The 15,376-nt window shown below is 56.1% G+C and overlaps 1 protein-coding gene across 4 annotated transcripts in view; it reads left to right on the forward strand.

Annotated features, from left to right (window-relative positions):
* Positions 1 to 15,376, forward strand: part of FBXL18 (F-box and leucine rich repeat protein 18) — a 65,914-nt gene that overhangs the window by 21,479 nt on the left and 29,059 nt on the right. Inside the window, exon 6 of one of the 4 annotated variants that reach the window (XR_006057952.1) lies at positions 1,596 to 1,708. The exons of 2 other annotated variants lie outside the window; for them this stretch is intronic. Coding sequence is in view for 1 of the 2 variants with exons in the window: in XM_027961637.2 (XP_027817438.1) it covers positions 1,596 to 1,752 (157 nt within the window). In the remaining variant the exon portion in view is untranslated. Of the gene's footprint in view, positions 1 to 1,595; positions 5,872 to 15,376 lie in introns of those variants that run through there. One more of the 4 variants, XM_027961637.2, reaches the window with a different exon arrangement.

Raw genomic sequence — 15,376 nt, forward strand, 5'->3', positions numbered from 1 at the left:
CCTGGCTTTTGTCCTTGCAACCTGAGGCTGCATGCAGCCGTGGGTCTTTTCGTCTCGTGGTGCGATTCGCCCTGGTCAGGGGAGCGGCCCTCAGAGGCAGCCTCCCCTGCTGTGGTTCATCCGTCTCGTTCTGAACATGGGGGGCAGCAAGGAGTTTAATTTTCTTTCCTTTTATCGATTTACTCCAGTCTCAAACCACACTTGAATTGTACACACAAACATTACAACCCACGTGCACGTGACCCTGCAAAGCCTGTGGCTCTACGGCCCTCCACACGAGCCCCACCAAGAGCCTGTCTCCTCGCCCCGGGAAGGGGGAGGGAGCCCCAGCCCCACCCTCGGAGGAGCACTGGCTCTGCCTGCTGTTGCCCCTCATCCGTGTTTTGTCCAGGCTTCTTGCTGAGTGGGGACGGTGAGACTCCAGCTGGGAGGGCGTGTGGGCTCCTTGGTCTGGGAGGTGCCTTTCAGAGGTATGAGGGCAGCTGAGCACCCCCGCCAGCCCCTGCTCTGTCAAGGTCGGGGCCGACCTGGCTGCTGACCCCAGAGAAAGCCTTGGGAACGACGTCGGTTTACTTGGGGCAGGAGTCGTAGGTCAGGGCTGCTCGGAAGGGGCAGCTGCATTCCGGGCTCCGGTGAGAAGTTAATCCCCTTTGGCATCTTGACGGCGGCTCCATAAGAGCCTCAGGGAGGCAGGTGGGCAGGCAGGCATCTTGTACACACGTCCCACACCTGAGAGTGTTTTGTTTCAAGTCAAGTAGATCGCTCAGCAGGCTTGCAGGTGAGGACTTGCCCACGAGGCTCATGGTCACAGACGCTCCCGCCAGGAGCAGAACGCGGTGCTCAGAACCAGGAGGCATTTCCTCGGCGTCTTTATTGCCACAACATCAGGTTTTATGAATGCCTTTCTGGCGTTCAGTTTGCACATGCCGTAAATCCAGTGCACTGCTGCTCGGGGGCGGGACTTGGCTGGGGGAATCGAGGGAGGCTGGGACCGCGGTTTCCTCATTCCTTGCAGCAGGCATGGGCTGGGGGGCGGCCTGGCTTTAGCTTTGGCAAATCGCGTGGCCACCTTCTTGCCCCTCGCCCTTCATGATAACATGGGATGGAAGTTCCTCCCATGACCAGAGGCACCTTGGCTTGCGGGTGGGAAGCGGGCGGTCACCTCGCTGGCCAGGGGCTGCGGGGAGGTGGCCTGTAGTGACATCTTGTCAGCTCCAGCGCCGTGCCCGGCCCGGCAGATGCTCCTTGTAGACTGTCCCCCCGCCCCCCACGGGGTGGAGCCTGCTGCCCGAGGGTGCGCAAGGTGGAAGGCTGCTCTGACGTGCTGGCAGAGGTTGGGGCTAGCAGCAGGCGCTGGGGTGAGTCCTCCTGGCAGAGTGACGGCGTCACCTGACTTGGGAGTCGGTGTCCTGGGTGGTCTGTGTGTGCACGGGGTTGGCCGCCTGGCCCCTGCCCCCGCCGAGTCCTGCCTGTGCGATCTCAGTGCTGCGGCTCCCTGGTGTCACCTTCACGGACACCTCCCACCCCGCCGCCGCCGCCCCGTGGGGACATGGCCTGTCTGCGCGCGGCCCGCTAACGGCTTGCCTCTGGTTCAGTTTCCAGGCGGAGCGGCCGGCCCTGAACGTCGTCGTCTTCCCCCTGCTCCACGAGGGCCTGACCGACGTGATCCGGGACGTACCCATGGTGCACCTGGATGAGGTCACCTTGTTTAAAAGCAGAGTGGCCGAGGAGCCCCCCAACCTGTGGTGGTGACGGGAGTGGGCGCCCAGCTGCAGCCACGGACCCAGTACAGCCTGGACGGGCGTGTGGCCTCCCCCTCAGCCACGGCTGCTGCCCCTGCCCCCAGCCCAGGCCTGCACCCCCGGGGTCCCAGGGGGAAGGAAGCCACTTCCCAGCGCCTGCCCGGCCCCTGAGCGCTTCCTGGTGAGGACTCCGCCTCAGCGCCCTTTGGCTGAGATGGGGAGGAGGGAGGCGAGGGTGGCTGGCCCGTGACCTGGGGGCCCGGCTGGGGTGCCTCCCGGGGTGCGGACTTGCTGGAGCCAGGTCCCCAGAGCCCCGTGTGGCCCCAGTGCCCCCGCCCAGGAGTGTCCCTTGACTCCGTGCTGCTGGTCGGCGGCCTCCAGGCTCTGGGGAGGGGCAGAGGGGAGCTCCAGGTGTGTGGCTGCAGTTTGGGGCTCCCTTCTTCCTGTTAACCCGATTTCGTCTCCGGTTCCTTTCCAGCCGGACGACATCAGGCAGGTTGGGGCCAGCGGTGGGGGGCTGGGCGTCCCTGGCTGCGCGCGGTCACGGCCGGCTTTAGAGGCTGCAGGTCCCGATTCTGTGGAAATGTAGGCAGAACTGCTTCATTAGAAAACCTTGGAATATTAGAGCCTAGAAAGGACGTGTGAGGCCGGAAAGACAACCCCATTACCCCATTTCAGAGAGCTGTATTTAGCACTTTAAAAAATGGCACCGTAGCTATTCCCAAAATGGGGGGCAGCCTCCCCGTGTCCCAGCCTCACACCCTGGGGTCACCGGGATCCCGCCTCTGCCTTGTCACCGCGAGACTCTCCCCCAGAGCCATCACCCGCATGGCTGGTGGGCTTCCGAGGGTGCTGGTTAGGGTCCCTGCACCCAGAGTCTTGCCCCAACACCCCTGGTGACACTCCTGGAGATGTCCTGGGAAGGCTGGGTGGCGTCAGGGGGCTTTCCAGCGGGGGGTCCTGAGTCTCCAGAGAGGCTGCCTCCCCCCACTCTGGGCTGCGTGTCCTCCCCAGGGCCCGGGGCTGCCTCCCCCCACTCTGGGCTGCGCGTGCAGAGTCCGCCAGGCCCGCCTCGCCGCCGCCTCACCTTGGCTGCCTCCCCCCACTCTGGGCTGCGTGTGCAGAGTCCACCAGGCCCGCCTGGCCGCCGCCCCACCGTGGCTGCTGTCTGCGCCGAGGCCCAGCCTCGCTGGCTTCCTGCTCTGTTTTTTGCCCCCGTTGGCGCCGCCTGTCCCGTCGTTCGCCTGTCAGAGGGACCTGGACCCTGAGCCCACCTCCGCCTGCCCTTCCCGGGGTCCTCCCCCCACCAGGCCCAGGGGATCAGGAGGCCCTTCGGAGGGCAGAAGCGTGCCTAGGGTCAGGGTCCCAGAGGCACACAGGCCCCCAGCGCTCTGGTCAGTCCTAAGTGCCGTCCGTCTGGCAGCCTCCTGCCCCGCGGCCCTGGGCCTGCTCTCGCCTCCCTGCACTGGGCAGACCGTGTGTTTGCACGTGGAGCTGGGCTCCTCCCCTGCCCCATGGCTTTCCTGCCGTGGGTGCCGTTGTCTCCTCTGGAGCGTGGGGTGCCCCCTTCCCTCCCCAGGTGCCCTGGCAGCTTTCTGCCTCCTGCCTGGAGGGACCGGCGTGCCAGCTGCTCCAGGGAAACGCCCCGTGGTAGGGCCCTCACCCCACGGGCCTGGCTGGCTCCTCTGGCGTCCTTGCAGGTTGCAGGCCAGGCTGCCCTGGGCCCCGGAGAGACAGGGCCACAAGCTGTAGACGAGGGTCTGAGAGGTGGTGGGATTCCCCCCATCCATTTCTGGGCATTTCTGTCGGATGCACCTAGAGACCACCTGAGGGCCGTCAGGAAGGTGGTGTGGGGACTGACCGACCGCATGCCTCACAGCAGGGCTGTGGCCAGTTTCAGCCATACCAGCCGGGGGACTTAGCCCAGGATGCGGGCAGGAGACCCCCGGGGCCCTGGTACTCATGTCTTTTCATCCAGAGCAGCTGGGCTCAGGCCAGAGACGGACCTTCCCACTGAGACCCTCCCTGCAGGCGGCCGTGGTTCTCATGAGCAAGCGCTTTCAACCAGCAGCCTCGTCTATGCCAGCCAGTAGGGCTAGGAGGGGCCGTTCACGGGACGTGAGCTGCCTTGGAAAGCAGCCCCCTGAGAGGGGGCTTGTGTTTTTAGTGTCCCCCGACCACCCTTTACTTAGAGCAAGCATTTCCCCTGCTCCGGCAGCCGGGACAGGACTCACCAGATGTCAGTAATGTGCTTATTCTCACTAAGTGCTATTTTGGCACCGTTGTTAATTGCAATTTATATTCTGCAGCATTTTATGCTGGGCGAAGAACCCACCCTGATGGTCCCCAATTGGTGGAACTAGCCTGTTAAGCGGCGGACCGTATGCTGCCTGCAGGGAGGGGCCTGGTCAGCACTGGGGCCTGCGCGTGCACGCGCGCATGCATGTACATCTGTGTGCCTGCACGTGTGAGCGTAGTCTGCCGTGTAAGGGTTCTGTTTGTGGTGTGCACATGATTGTGGGAGCACACGTCTGCATGGTGTGTGTGCGTGGTGTGTGTGTGAGACAGACACCGGGGAGTGGGGAATGAGGGAGGAGGGGACCCAGACGTTTCTCTGCTAACAAGAGACCCTAGCTGGCCTCCCAAAGCCGCCCCTCTGCCGAGGCTCTGCCCCTGGACCCAGAGGCCCCACCCCAGACCTAGAGGTCCTGCCTGCTCCTGGGGCTGGGCTCTGCTAAGTCAGTGCCTCCAGGCAGCCCAGCCAGCGGCCCGAAGGTGCTCCTGGTCCCGGAGGCTTGTCGGCTGCCTTTTGAGGACCTGGAAAGACAGGTCCGAGGGTCCCTTCTCCGCCAGTTCTCCAAGGGCTTCTCCGCTCGGGCCTGGGGCCAAGGCGCCCTCTTCTGGGGGCTCTGCAAGGCTGGGTATTCAAGGATGCTCCCTTGACCCCCCGCACCCCCCCCCCACCCTGAGGCGGGATCCGGGGCCCCAGGGGCAGAAGTCTGGCAGAGGCCTGGCCTGGGAAAGCGGGGCCGGGGTGCCCGGGTCTCTGCTGGCTGAAAGGCCTGAACCCAGCGGGCACAACCTCGTTGCCCTGGTGATCTCCTGGTGCATGGCCAGGATGGTTGCGGGTCCCAGCTCATAACCCGCCCAGCAGGGGACCTGCTGGGATGGGTCCTCCCTCCCGTCCTCCTCTGAGCAGCGCCGCTCAGCCTTCGGCTTCCTCTCAGCCTCCCTGTTCCCGTTAAGATTTGAAAAGTGCTGAGACCTTGGAAAAAGAAAGAAGGGAGATTGGTGGGTGAGGATACTGGAGTGTGGCCCCCGCTGAGGGAGACGGGGATGCCGACACCTGGTGGTCCTCGTGGCCTCTGCCCTGGGCCCCCTCCCCACTGACCAGAGAGAGCTGGGGAAGCCCCTCCCTGTGCGGAGGGGCTCAGGGTGCAGGATTCTGACGAGCAGTGTCTCTGGTCTGCGGGGTGTGATGAACAAACACCCACAGAAACTCACACAAACCCCAGGTCCCACATAGGCTGACCAGCATCATCTGAATTACTTTGTGAAGTTTTCTCAAAAAACACTCAAGTATGAGGTCTTGCATTGATAGCACAGGGTTGGGGCACCAGCTGTACCAGACTCCAGGCCAGCAGTACCCAGAGGCTGCCCTGCTGTGCCCACTGGGGGGCCGAGGGGGTCTGAGCAGTGGGGGCAGGCAGAGGGCTGTGTGCAGGCGTGTGCTTTTGCCCGTGTCCCATGGCACGTGACACCCCACGGCCGTCGGTTCGGCCGTCGGTTGCCTCCAGCCGGTTCCTGGCCGCCACTTGGACTACTGCCCACCCACCCACCTGCCCTTCTGACCACTGCCTGTCCCTCCGGCCAGAGAGTCCCGCTCAGCACAGGATCAGTTGTGAGGGGGTGGGGCGGGGGGGTGCCAGGCTGTCTCGCGGCATTTGTGTATGTGACCAGGTGCTAAGTGACCGAATTTGCGTCACCTGCCTTTCGATGACAGACCTCTTTGTCCTTTGGTGAAGCTGCTCCTGAATTTTGTGTTCCAACTTACATTTCGAATGGGTATTTTCATGTAAATTTGTGGCATGTTAAAAGTTTCAAATAAAGTGGAATTGATTTAGCAAAACTGGGCAGCTGTGTGGTCCTTCCAGCTGGGGCGCCCCCTGACCTTTCCCCTGCAACCCCGGAGGGTGGGCCGAGGTGGGGTCGCTCCGGTCACCTGCTGCTGTTCGGGTGTTGAGGACAGAATCTCTACCGGGCCACTTGAGGGTCCCTGGAGGGAGACGTGAGACCCCAAATGGGGCCCAGTTGCTGCCAGGGGGCAGCCACTGACTCAGCCTTTGGAGGCTGGAGAGTGGGGGTGGGCAGAGGCCACGAGGAGGGGCACAGCCAGGGTGGGGCTGGCGGGCAGGGATGCAGGACACCAGGGGGACCCGAGTTGCCCTCCACGTGAAGGCTCTGTATGGCTGGCAGAGGCCGGGTCAGTGCAGTTGTTATATGGGGGCTGTGGGCACCGAGTCAGTTTCATTTTTACTTAATACACATATTTGTGTTTTCCAGGTGTAAAATGTACATATTATAAAACTTACTGTCTAAACCATTTGTATCTGGACAGTTCAGTGGCGTTCAGTACATTCACTTTGTCTTGTAACCAGCTCCACTATCATGTCCAGAGCACTCTCGTCCTCCCAAACTGAGACTCTGCCCCACTAACAACTAACCCCTCACCTGCCTGCCGCAGCCCCTGGCATCCACCTGCCTCCCTTCTGTCTCTATGAAGCTGACTCTGGGGAACTCATCCGGTGAAATCACACAGTGTGTGTCCAGTTGGGACTGGCGTGTTGGCAGCGTCGATTTTACACGGAAACTTCCTGCCCTAGATTGGGTTCCAGGACCTGCCTGCAGCCAGGGAGAGGATGGAGAGGGACCGTGGAGGCAGGAGTGCAAGGCAGGTGGGCAGGTGTCTGGGGAGAAGTGGGGACCTGGACTTGGGCCGGGCCCAGAGGTGGGCAGGACAGAGGGACAAGGGCAGGGGCATCAGGTGGGCAGGGGGCCCAGCGACGCCTCCTGACCCCCCCCCCGGGTGCTCCTCCAGGTGAGCCGCCTACCTGAACAGCAGCAGCCACTAGGGAACAGGAGCTTCTGTCCCTGCTGGTTCTGCCCGAGCCCCAGGTGCCCCCACGGGACTCCCCACAATGGTTCACTTCCAGCCGGGAGCAGGTGAGCAGACTGAGGGGCCGATCCTTGAGTGGTCTCAGCAGTGACCCTCCCAAGAGGAGCAGGGTTGACCCTCTGCCCTCTGTGTCCAGGGCAGCAGCAGCGGGCATTCATTGGATAGGAGGGTGGGTGCGAGAAGCCCCCGCAGGCTTTGCTTCACACGCACAGGAGACATGGTCCTTGGGGCCACAGGCCAGTGGAGTGGGGCGGGGGGTGCAAGGCTCAGAAAATGGCACAGCAGCCCCTCAACTCCAGGGTAAGAGGAGCCTTTCGGAGACGCTCCGGCCTTCCGTGGGCGGCTGTCTGCACAGATTGCAGCCAGGTGGCTGACCTGGGCGTCCAGAGCCGCTCGGGCCCTGGAACCTCCTTCACTCCCGTGCTGGGGGGTCAGGGCTGGCTCTCCCGGGGCCTCGGCTGGGCCTGTGGCTGGGACACCCCCACGTGGGCAAGTCGGGCTTCTCTCCCCGCGGCGAGGGGTGGGGGCGCCCACCAGAGATGTGCCCTTGGACCTGCCGTCACATGGGTGCCCACGCCCGACGTCCACACACTCATGCTTACACACATCCACTCACAGCTGCACATGCACACAGCCACCAGCACTCCAGCACACACGCTCATGTCCATACACTGCACACACCTGACATTCACACCCCCCACACACTCTCACAGGCAAGTCCACAGACACCCCTGAGTTCGTATTCACACCACATGCTTAGGCCCCACCCTTTCACACATTCACACGAACACACAGATTCACACTTTCACAGGGTCGCATACTTGCTCACACACCCACACTGGTGCCATGTTCACACGTGTCTACTCACATATGTACATTTGCACGCACACACGTGGATGTATGTAGCATTCATCCTCACATCCACCCGTACTCACGTTCACACCCAGTCACACTCAGACCACCCACACCCAGCATTCAGGGACACACTCCACTTCCACTTCCCGTGCACTCTCACACATGCACACACTCACATGTAACATGCACACACGTTCACTCGCCCGCACAAAGGGATGGCATTAATTTCACACACCAGTCGGTGAACACAACCAATTCACTGAAAGGTAGATTTTCTATCATGGTCTTCCCAGGGGACTTGAAAATTTCCGAGAGGTAGCACAAAGGGGAAGAGAAATCACCCCAGTCCTCCCCAGCCAGAGAGAGCCTCCGCTGCTGTGTTTGTTAATGTCCTTCAAGCCTTTGTTCCGGGCTTTTAGAAGCCGTCTGTAGCGCTGATCACCGGACTGCGGCCCTGTGCGCATGCGCAGCGGGGAAGGCGGCGGCCTGCGTCCTCCAGACTCCTCGTTTTCATGGTGCAGCTCCGCTGCCGCTGGTCGGCTGGCCCCCCACCGTCGGACGATTAGGTTGTCTCTAATTAGTCATTCTTCCAAGGAAAATGGCCCGAATACCCTTGTGCTGGAGCGTTTTCTATATTTAGAAAGATTTCCTTAGGAGAGACTCTGGTTAGTGAAATTTCTGGGTCTAAGGGAGAATTTTTAGAGGCAAGGAGGACCTTCTAGGAAACTGGAAACACAGACCTGTATTTGGGGAGTGGGTTTAGCATCTTTGCACAGGATTACAGCCCCCATCTCAGCCCTTGGGCTTCAGGACACGGAGGTCACCTCTCCACTGTGTTCCACACGGGAATTTTTATATGCCACGTTCCCTGACTTCAGATGCACTAATTCCCCAGGACGGAAATGATTGTGAAGGCGTCCAAGCGAGCAATGCGGATCAACTGAAAGTAATAGGCTTACGATGACATAGGGGGACTTCCCTGGTGGTCCTGTGGCTAAGACTCGGCACTCCCAATGCAGGGGACCAGGGTTTGATTCCTAGTCGGGGAGCTAGTTTGAATGCTGCAATTAAGACCCTGTGTGCCTCAGTGAAGAGCCAGTGTAGCCAAATAAGTAATTGTTTTTTTCCTGCTATATGGTGATTCCCTACCAACATGCATCTGTGTCCAGGGAGGGTGGTGACCTCCGCCTGCATATTCCCCGATTGAGGCTCCTGGTCTCATCCACAGCCCCAGCCCCTCCCACCCACTTACCTCCTAAACGGACCTTGGGCCTGGGTCCTGGCAGCATGAGGCCCGACCATCTGCATTGACAGAATATGGCCCCCAAAGCCACCTCCACCCTCATCCCCAGACCCCGTGACGATGCTTGGTTACTGGCAGAGGGGAATTGTGTTTGCAGCTCATGAGGCTTTGAGATGAGTGGTTCTTCTGATGAGCCCAGTGGAATCACAGAGGCTCCTGAAAGTCCAGGAGAGGGGCTTGAATGAGGCCTCAGCCTGATGTTGCCGGAGGAAGGGGTCACGAGTCGAGGAAGCAGGTGGCCTTTGGGAGCTGGAAAAAGCCAGGAGGCGGACTGTCTCCTAATGCCACCAGAAGGGACACAGCCCTGGTGACACCTTGATTGTTACCCCAGTGAGCCCCGGGTCAGACTCCTGACTTCCAGAACGGTGGTCATTGACACGATATCAGCAATAGGAAAGGAATACACGGTGTGTGTGGGGTCCCCCACTCTGACTCTGCACTCAGAGCCCACCAGGAAAGCAAGGCAGGAGAAGAGGGGGGTGGAAGCGTGACTGGCGGGAAGTGCAGGCACGCTTCCTGTGGGCGGGAGGATTTCTCAGTGTGTGTGTTTCATTCTCTTCTTTTTCCAGATTTTCTCCAATGGGCACAGATGAAATTAATGCAGAGATGAAAACAAGAAACACATTAGAAAGAAAGTGAATAAAATATGTCATTAAAACCATATTCTAACAAATAGAAAAGAAGGAAAATAAAAACATACTCTAGGATGACTCTCTCAACGAGAACAGATCGTTTCTAGATCTATTAAAAAATTGTTCACTGTCTATTAATCCCAGAGGCAAGTTGCAAGATTCTATACAAGATATGATGACCTATTTCGGTTAGAAAAAGTCCTTCCTAGGGCAAGTTTGTGCAGAGCCAAATCTGGACCAACACAAGTACACACCAGACTTTGGTGGAGGAGTCTTTAGGGGAGTGGGCTACCTGGTGGTCCGATGGTTGTGGCTCTGAGCTTCCACTGCAGGGGCCACAGATTTGATCCTTGGTAAGGGGCTTCCCTTGTGGCTCAGACGGTAAAGAGTCTGCCTGCAAAGCGGGAGACCTGGGTTCAGTCCCTGGGTCAGAAAGACCCCCCTGGAGAAGGGGATGGCAACCCACTCAGGTATTCTGGCCTGGAGAATCCCATGGACAGAGGAGCCTGGCGGGCTGCAGTCCACAGGGCTGCAGAGTCAGACACGACTAAGCAATTAACACACACTGGGGAAGTAAGGTCCCGCACGTTGTACGGCTTGGCCAAAAGAAAAACAAAAAACACATATGTTTCTTGAAAAACAGACAAAAAGACTAGATTCCATGAGAAACAACATTTGGGTAGTTCAGACCATCACTGGGGTGGCGATGGACCCCCCTCAGATTAAGGTGGTCGGGGAGAGCCTGGAGCCAGCCCTTGGGGGCGGGTGGTCCAGACCCTCCTCCCTAAGTGTGGGGGCAGTGAGCCATTCCATGACACCTTGGTGGTCTGAGAAAATTCTTCAAAGACACAGCCCAGTTTCTACCAGAGACGCCGTGAGCTTTCTGCTCCGTTACCTCGTTCTCCAGGAAAAAAACCGCGGAGGCTCGGCTCCCCTCACCAACAGCCGAGGCCTGCCCGCTGGCCAGCTGCTGTGGGCCCCCCGCCCGGGACACTCAGTTTCAAGCCACAGAGCAGGGCTCCCCTGTTCTGAGGGCAGGGTGTGGAAGGCCTGTGTTTCTTTTAAACTTTTCTTTTAAAAAATCAGTACAGAAAATCACAGAAAACAAACAGCTTGATAAGTTAGCGTAATGTACTGAGAGGCTTCCCCGGTGGCTCGGCTCAGATGGCAAAGAATCTGCCTGCAATGCAGGAGACATGGGTTCGATCCCTGGGTCGGGAAGATTCTCTGGAGGAGGGCATGACAACCCCGCTCCAGTATTCTTGCCTGGAGAATCCCACGGACAGAGGAGCCTGGCGGGCTGCGCCCGATAGGGTCGCCCAGACTCAGACAGGACTGAAGCACCCAGCTCCAGCCGTGACCACGCCCCTCGCCCAGCTGTGCAGGCGGGCCCTGCTTTGACCCTCCCCAGCGACACTGCAGCTCAGTCTGGCAGTTTTCATTGCTGTATCTTCAGGTCCTGCCCAGAGGGTCCCGTCTGTCCCTTTCTTTCCTGAACAATTGATATTTTGGAGAGCCCGGGCCAGCCCACCTGGAGAATTTCCCACGGTCTGGATTTTTCCTGACCGTATCCCTCTGTGCCCATCTGCACGGTCTGTGTTTCTTGCCAATGGGCAGCTGGATCCAGAGGTTTGGTCAAACTCGGGCCCAGTTCTTCATCATTAACAGTTTTTTTTTTTCCCCGCTAATTTTGCTTTTGTCTTAAATGTAATATTTGGAATAGGAATATATATTCAAGTGATTCAGCAATGAATAACAGGAGTGGCCCTGGTGGCCTAGTGGTTAGGGTCCTGAGCTTTCATTGCTGGGGCCTGGGTTCAATCCCTGGTCAGGAATCTGAGCTTCTGTGAGCCAGGCAGCCTGGCAAAACAAACAAACAAAACAGGAAATTTCCCAATGGTCCAGTGGTTGAGACGTGGCCCTTTCGCTGCCGGGCCCACTTTAATCCCTGGTTGATAAACTTGGACCCTGCAGGCAGGCTGTGCAGTCAGGCCGCAACACAAAGAAAAACAATGAATAAATATGAGAAGATTCCTGGTGAGATGGCCCTTTCTTTCTCCTGTCCCCCAGGCCCCCAGTTTACCACCCATTCCTCTCTTCCCAGGGGACCACTGCTTTGATTTTTCATATCGGCCTTAATATGAATATTGACTCCAGCCCTGCCCCTCTTTGAACCACCGTACCCATCTTTAATTGCACAGTTCTGTGGCACTGACTCTCACACTTTTGCAGCCATCCCCACTACCCATCCTCGGAGCTCTTTGTCTTCCTTAACTGAAACTCCGTCCCCAGGAAGCGCTCACTCCCCCCATCGCTCCCCGGCCAGTCCGGGCACACACCCTTCTGCTTTCCTTCTCTGTAGTTTGACTATTGTAGGTAATTCATGTAAGTGGAATCATATAATGCTCTGGTCTAAATATCTGTGGCCCTACCCATAAATTTATGAGCTTCCCTGGTGACTCAGATGTAAAGATTCTGCCTGCAATCCAAGAGACCTGGGTTCTATCCCTGGGTCAGAAAGATCCCTGGAGAAGGAAATGGTTGCCCATTCCAGTGTTCTTGCCTGGAGAATTCCATGGACAGAGGAGCCTGGTGGGCTACAGTCTATGGGGTTGCAAAGAGTTGGACCTGACAGAAGGAAATTTATATATTGAAATCCTAACCCCCCACAGAGATGGTATTATGAGGTGGGGCATTTGGGAAGTGATTAGGTCATGAGGACAGAGCCCTCACAAATGGGATAAGTGCCTTGTAGGCAAGACCTCAGAGAGATCCTTTGCCCACCAAAGACATAAGATCCAAATACGTCAGAGCTTTTCAAAGCGCCTATAGAAAACTCATTCTTCGGCTATTTGGTTAGTCTCTTATCAATTTATTATTTATTTACCTCTTTTTCTGGTCAGTCTGTTACTTGTTCCAACTGTTACTCATTGCCTCAGGCAGCTGCAGCATTAAAACACTTGCTTGTAATAGTTTTAGATAAACGCCCCTCTGTGAAATACTTCTTAGCACTGAGTGAGCTCTGACCTAGGTTAAATAAAGGTAATTTTTTCCAATGAGGTCTTCCATGAAACCACCAGACATGTCCAAAAATGCCAGGTTTTTTAAAATAAAGCTTTGGGAGAGCCTCAGCTCCGTTCTACTCCTTAAGGGGCTGGGAATGTGGGCTGTTAGTTTTCAAAGCTGTTGCTGAGCTAGACAAAGGAAGGTGGGATAGGACAAATTACAAATCCACAAAGCTTGATTCCTACTGGAAATCAGCTGGTTTTCCTGAATAAACACTCCCCTGGTCGCTGCAAGCCTCTGGTTAATTTCCAGAGTTCTGAAGAAGCTGATTTTGATCATTTCTGCCTGTTTTCTCCATTGATTTTATCAGGGATGAGTTTTTGAAAGTTCTTGCGCCTATCACCTCCCCATTCAGTTCCGACAGCTGTGTAGTACTCCACTGGATGGATGTATTGTCATTTATTTAACGCATCCCCTGTGGTTGGACATTTAGATGGTTTTCCATCTTTTGTGATTACCTGCAATGCTACAAATTAGTCACTTGAATATCTGTCATTTTACACATGTGCATGTATCTATAAAATAAATTTCTAGAAGCGGGAATAGCTGGGTCAAAAAATATATACGTTTGTCATTTTGATAGTTATACTGCCCAAACTGTCTTCCATGGGGATTGGCTGAACCAATTTACATTCCCAGAAGCAATGTACAAGAGTCTATTTCCCACAGTCTTGCCAGCAGAGGGTGTTCTCTAACTTTCAGATTTTGCAAGCTCGGTGGGTGAAAAATAGTGTCCCTGTGTAATTTAACCGAGCAAAGTTGAGCATCTTTTCAGGTTATATTTACATACTTTTTTTTTTTTCCCCCACATGAGAGTCTCAGTTCCTCGACCAGGGGTTGAACCCAGGCCCTTAGCAGCAAAGTGCTGTATCCTAACCACTGGACTACCAGGAAAGTCCCAGATGAACATTATTTTATTAGGGGAGAAAAGAAAAGAGAGTGATTTAAAAGTTGAATTCAGCGTGATAATAGCAGTTAACGGAATGTCTGAGCAAGGTGCAGGAGTGCAGAAGAAGCAGTTCATTCTGCCTGGGAGGGCTGGGGAGAAAGCGCCCCAAGGCTGACGTCAGCGTAGTCTGGAGTTGGGGGGCTCATCAAAGGTTGCCAGAGTCAAACCCCAGCAGAGGTAAAAGCAAAGCCAACCACAGGAGATAGCTGGTACCCATGTGTGTGCCCAAGCCTGGCCCATCAGACAGCCATGCCCCCAAGGAGGGCTCAGGGTCCTGACTTTGCCCCCAGAGGGCAGAAGCACCCAGTGTGGGAGCTGAAAGCATCTGGGCTTGAACTGTCTCTGGTCCGCTGAGAGCAAGATGTGCCAGGAGTAAGAAGGGCTGGGAAGCACACATTTATTTCTAGAAACATAAAGGCCCTCGGGAATTGCCTATGGTCCAGAGGTTAGGGCTTGGCGCTTTCAATCCTGGGTCAGGGAAATAAGATTCTACCAGCTGCACGGTGTGACCAAAAAAAAAAAAAAAAAGGCCCTCATTTCCCTAATACAGAGAATGCCTATGAATCAGCATGAAAAAAATAACAGAACAATGAAAACCCCAGTGGCCTTTAAAATACCTGAATAACAGGACAATGAAAACCCCAGTGGCCTTTAAAATACCTGAAAAGATGGGAACTCCCTGGCAATCCAGTGATTATGACTCTGCGCTTTCACTGCCAAGGGCACGGTTTCAATCCCTGGTCAGGGAACTAAGATCCTGCAAGCTGCTGAGCATGGCCAAATAGATAAACAATAATGATGAATAAGGTTCACTTGGGAAATCTAATTAGCATAGGTAAACAAAAAGAAAAATAATTCAAATCCCAATATTAATATTTTGGAGTATAACTTTCTATCCTTTCTCTTGTGTGTATATATATATTGAGGAAATAAAGATGGGGTTATACCTTACAAACAATTTTACCCGATGTTCGTTTCCCGACCAAGGATCGAACCCATGTTCCCCTGGAGTGGAAATGTGGGGTCTTAACCATTGGACCGCCAGGGAAGGCCCTGACCAGCGTTCTCTTTGATTGCTTATGTGGTGCACAGGTTTCTGCCTCACACGAGCTTCTGCGCTGTGATTTGTGACAGCTTTAATGACTGACTCGCGCTGCTGACCGATCCCCAGTGGTTGGACATCTAGCTTGTTTCCAGCTTTGTGCTTTTGTGAATGGTGCTGCAGTGAGCAGCCTTATAAACTTAGTATTGTGCATAACTTTCTCTTCAGGACAGAAAAGCAATCTTAGAAACAAAATAAAATAAAAGGTGTTTAGGATTTGAGGTGTCAGCACACACTGCTTCGTTCACCCCCAGAAGGAACACACACCATCTCCCTGGTCGTAGGGCTGCCTATGACGTGGCCCCCGTGGCCCCTCTGGCCCCTCCCCAGATGGTGAGACCCCATCCCCCGCCACGGGAGGACCCTGCTCCTCCTCCCTGTCTGAGCACTCAGGCTGGGCACACGGGGAGGGGCAGGGTCTGTTTGCCACGAGTCGGACTTTGGGAACCCTTGTGTCTGTAAAAACAAAATCTGAGGCTAGGGATCTTTGTTCCTAACTTGTGTTTAAACTTCTAAACGTTAAAACCAACCAACCAACCCCTGGATACAAC

The sequence above is a fragment of the Ovis aries genome, chromosome 24 (assembly GCF_016772045.2).
Source record: "Ovis aries strain OAR_USU_Benz2616 breed Rambouillet chromosome 24, ARS-UI_Ramb_v3.0, whole genome shotgun sequence".
Taxonomy (NCBI): Eukaryota; Metazoa; Chordata; class Mammalia; order Artiodactyla; family Bovidae; genus Ovis; species Ovis aries.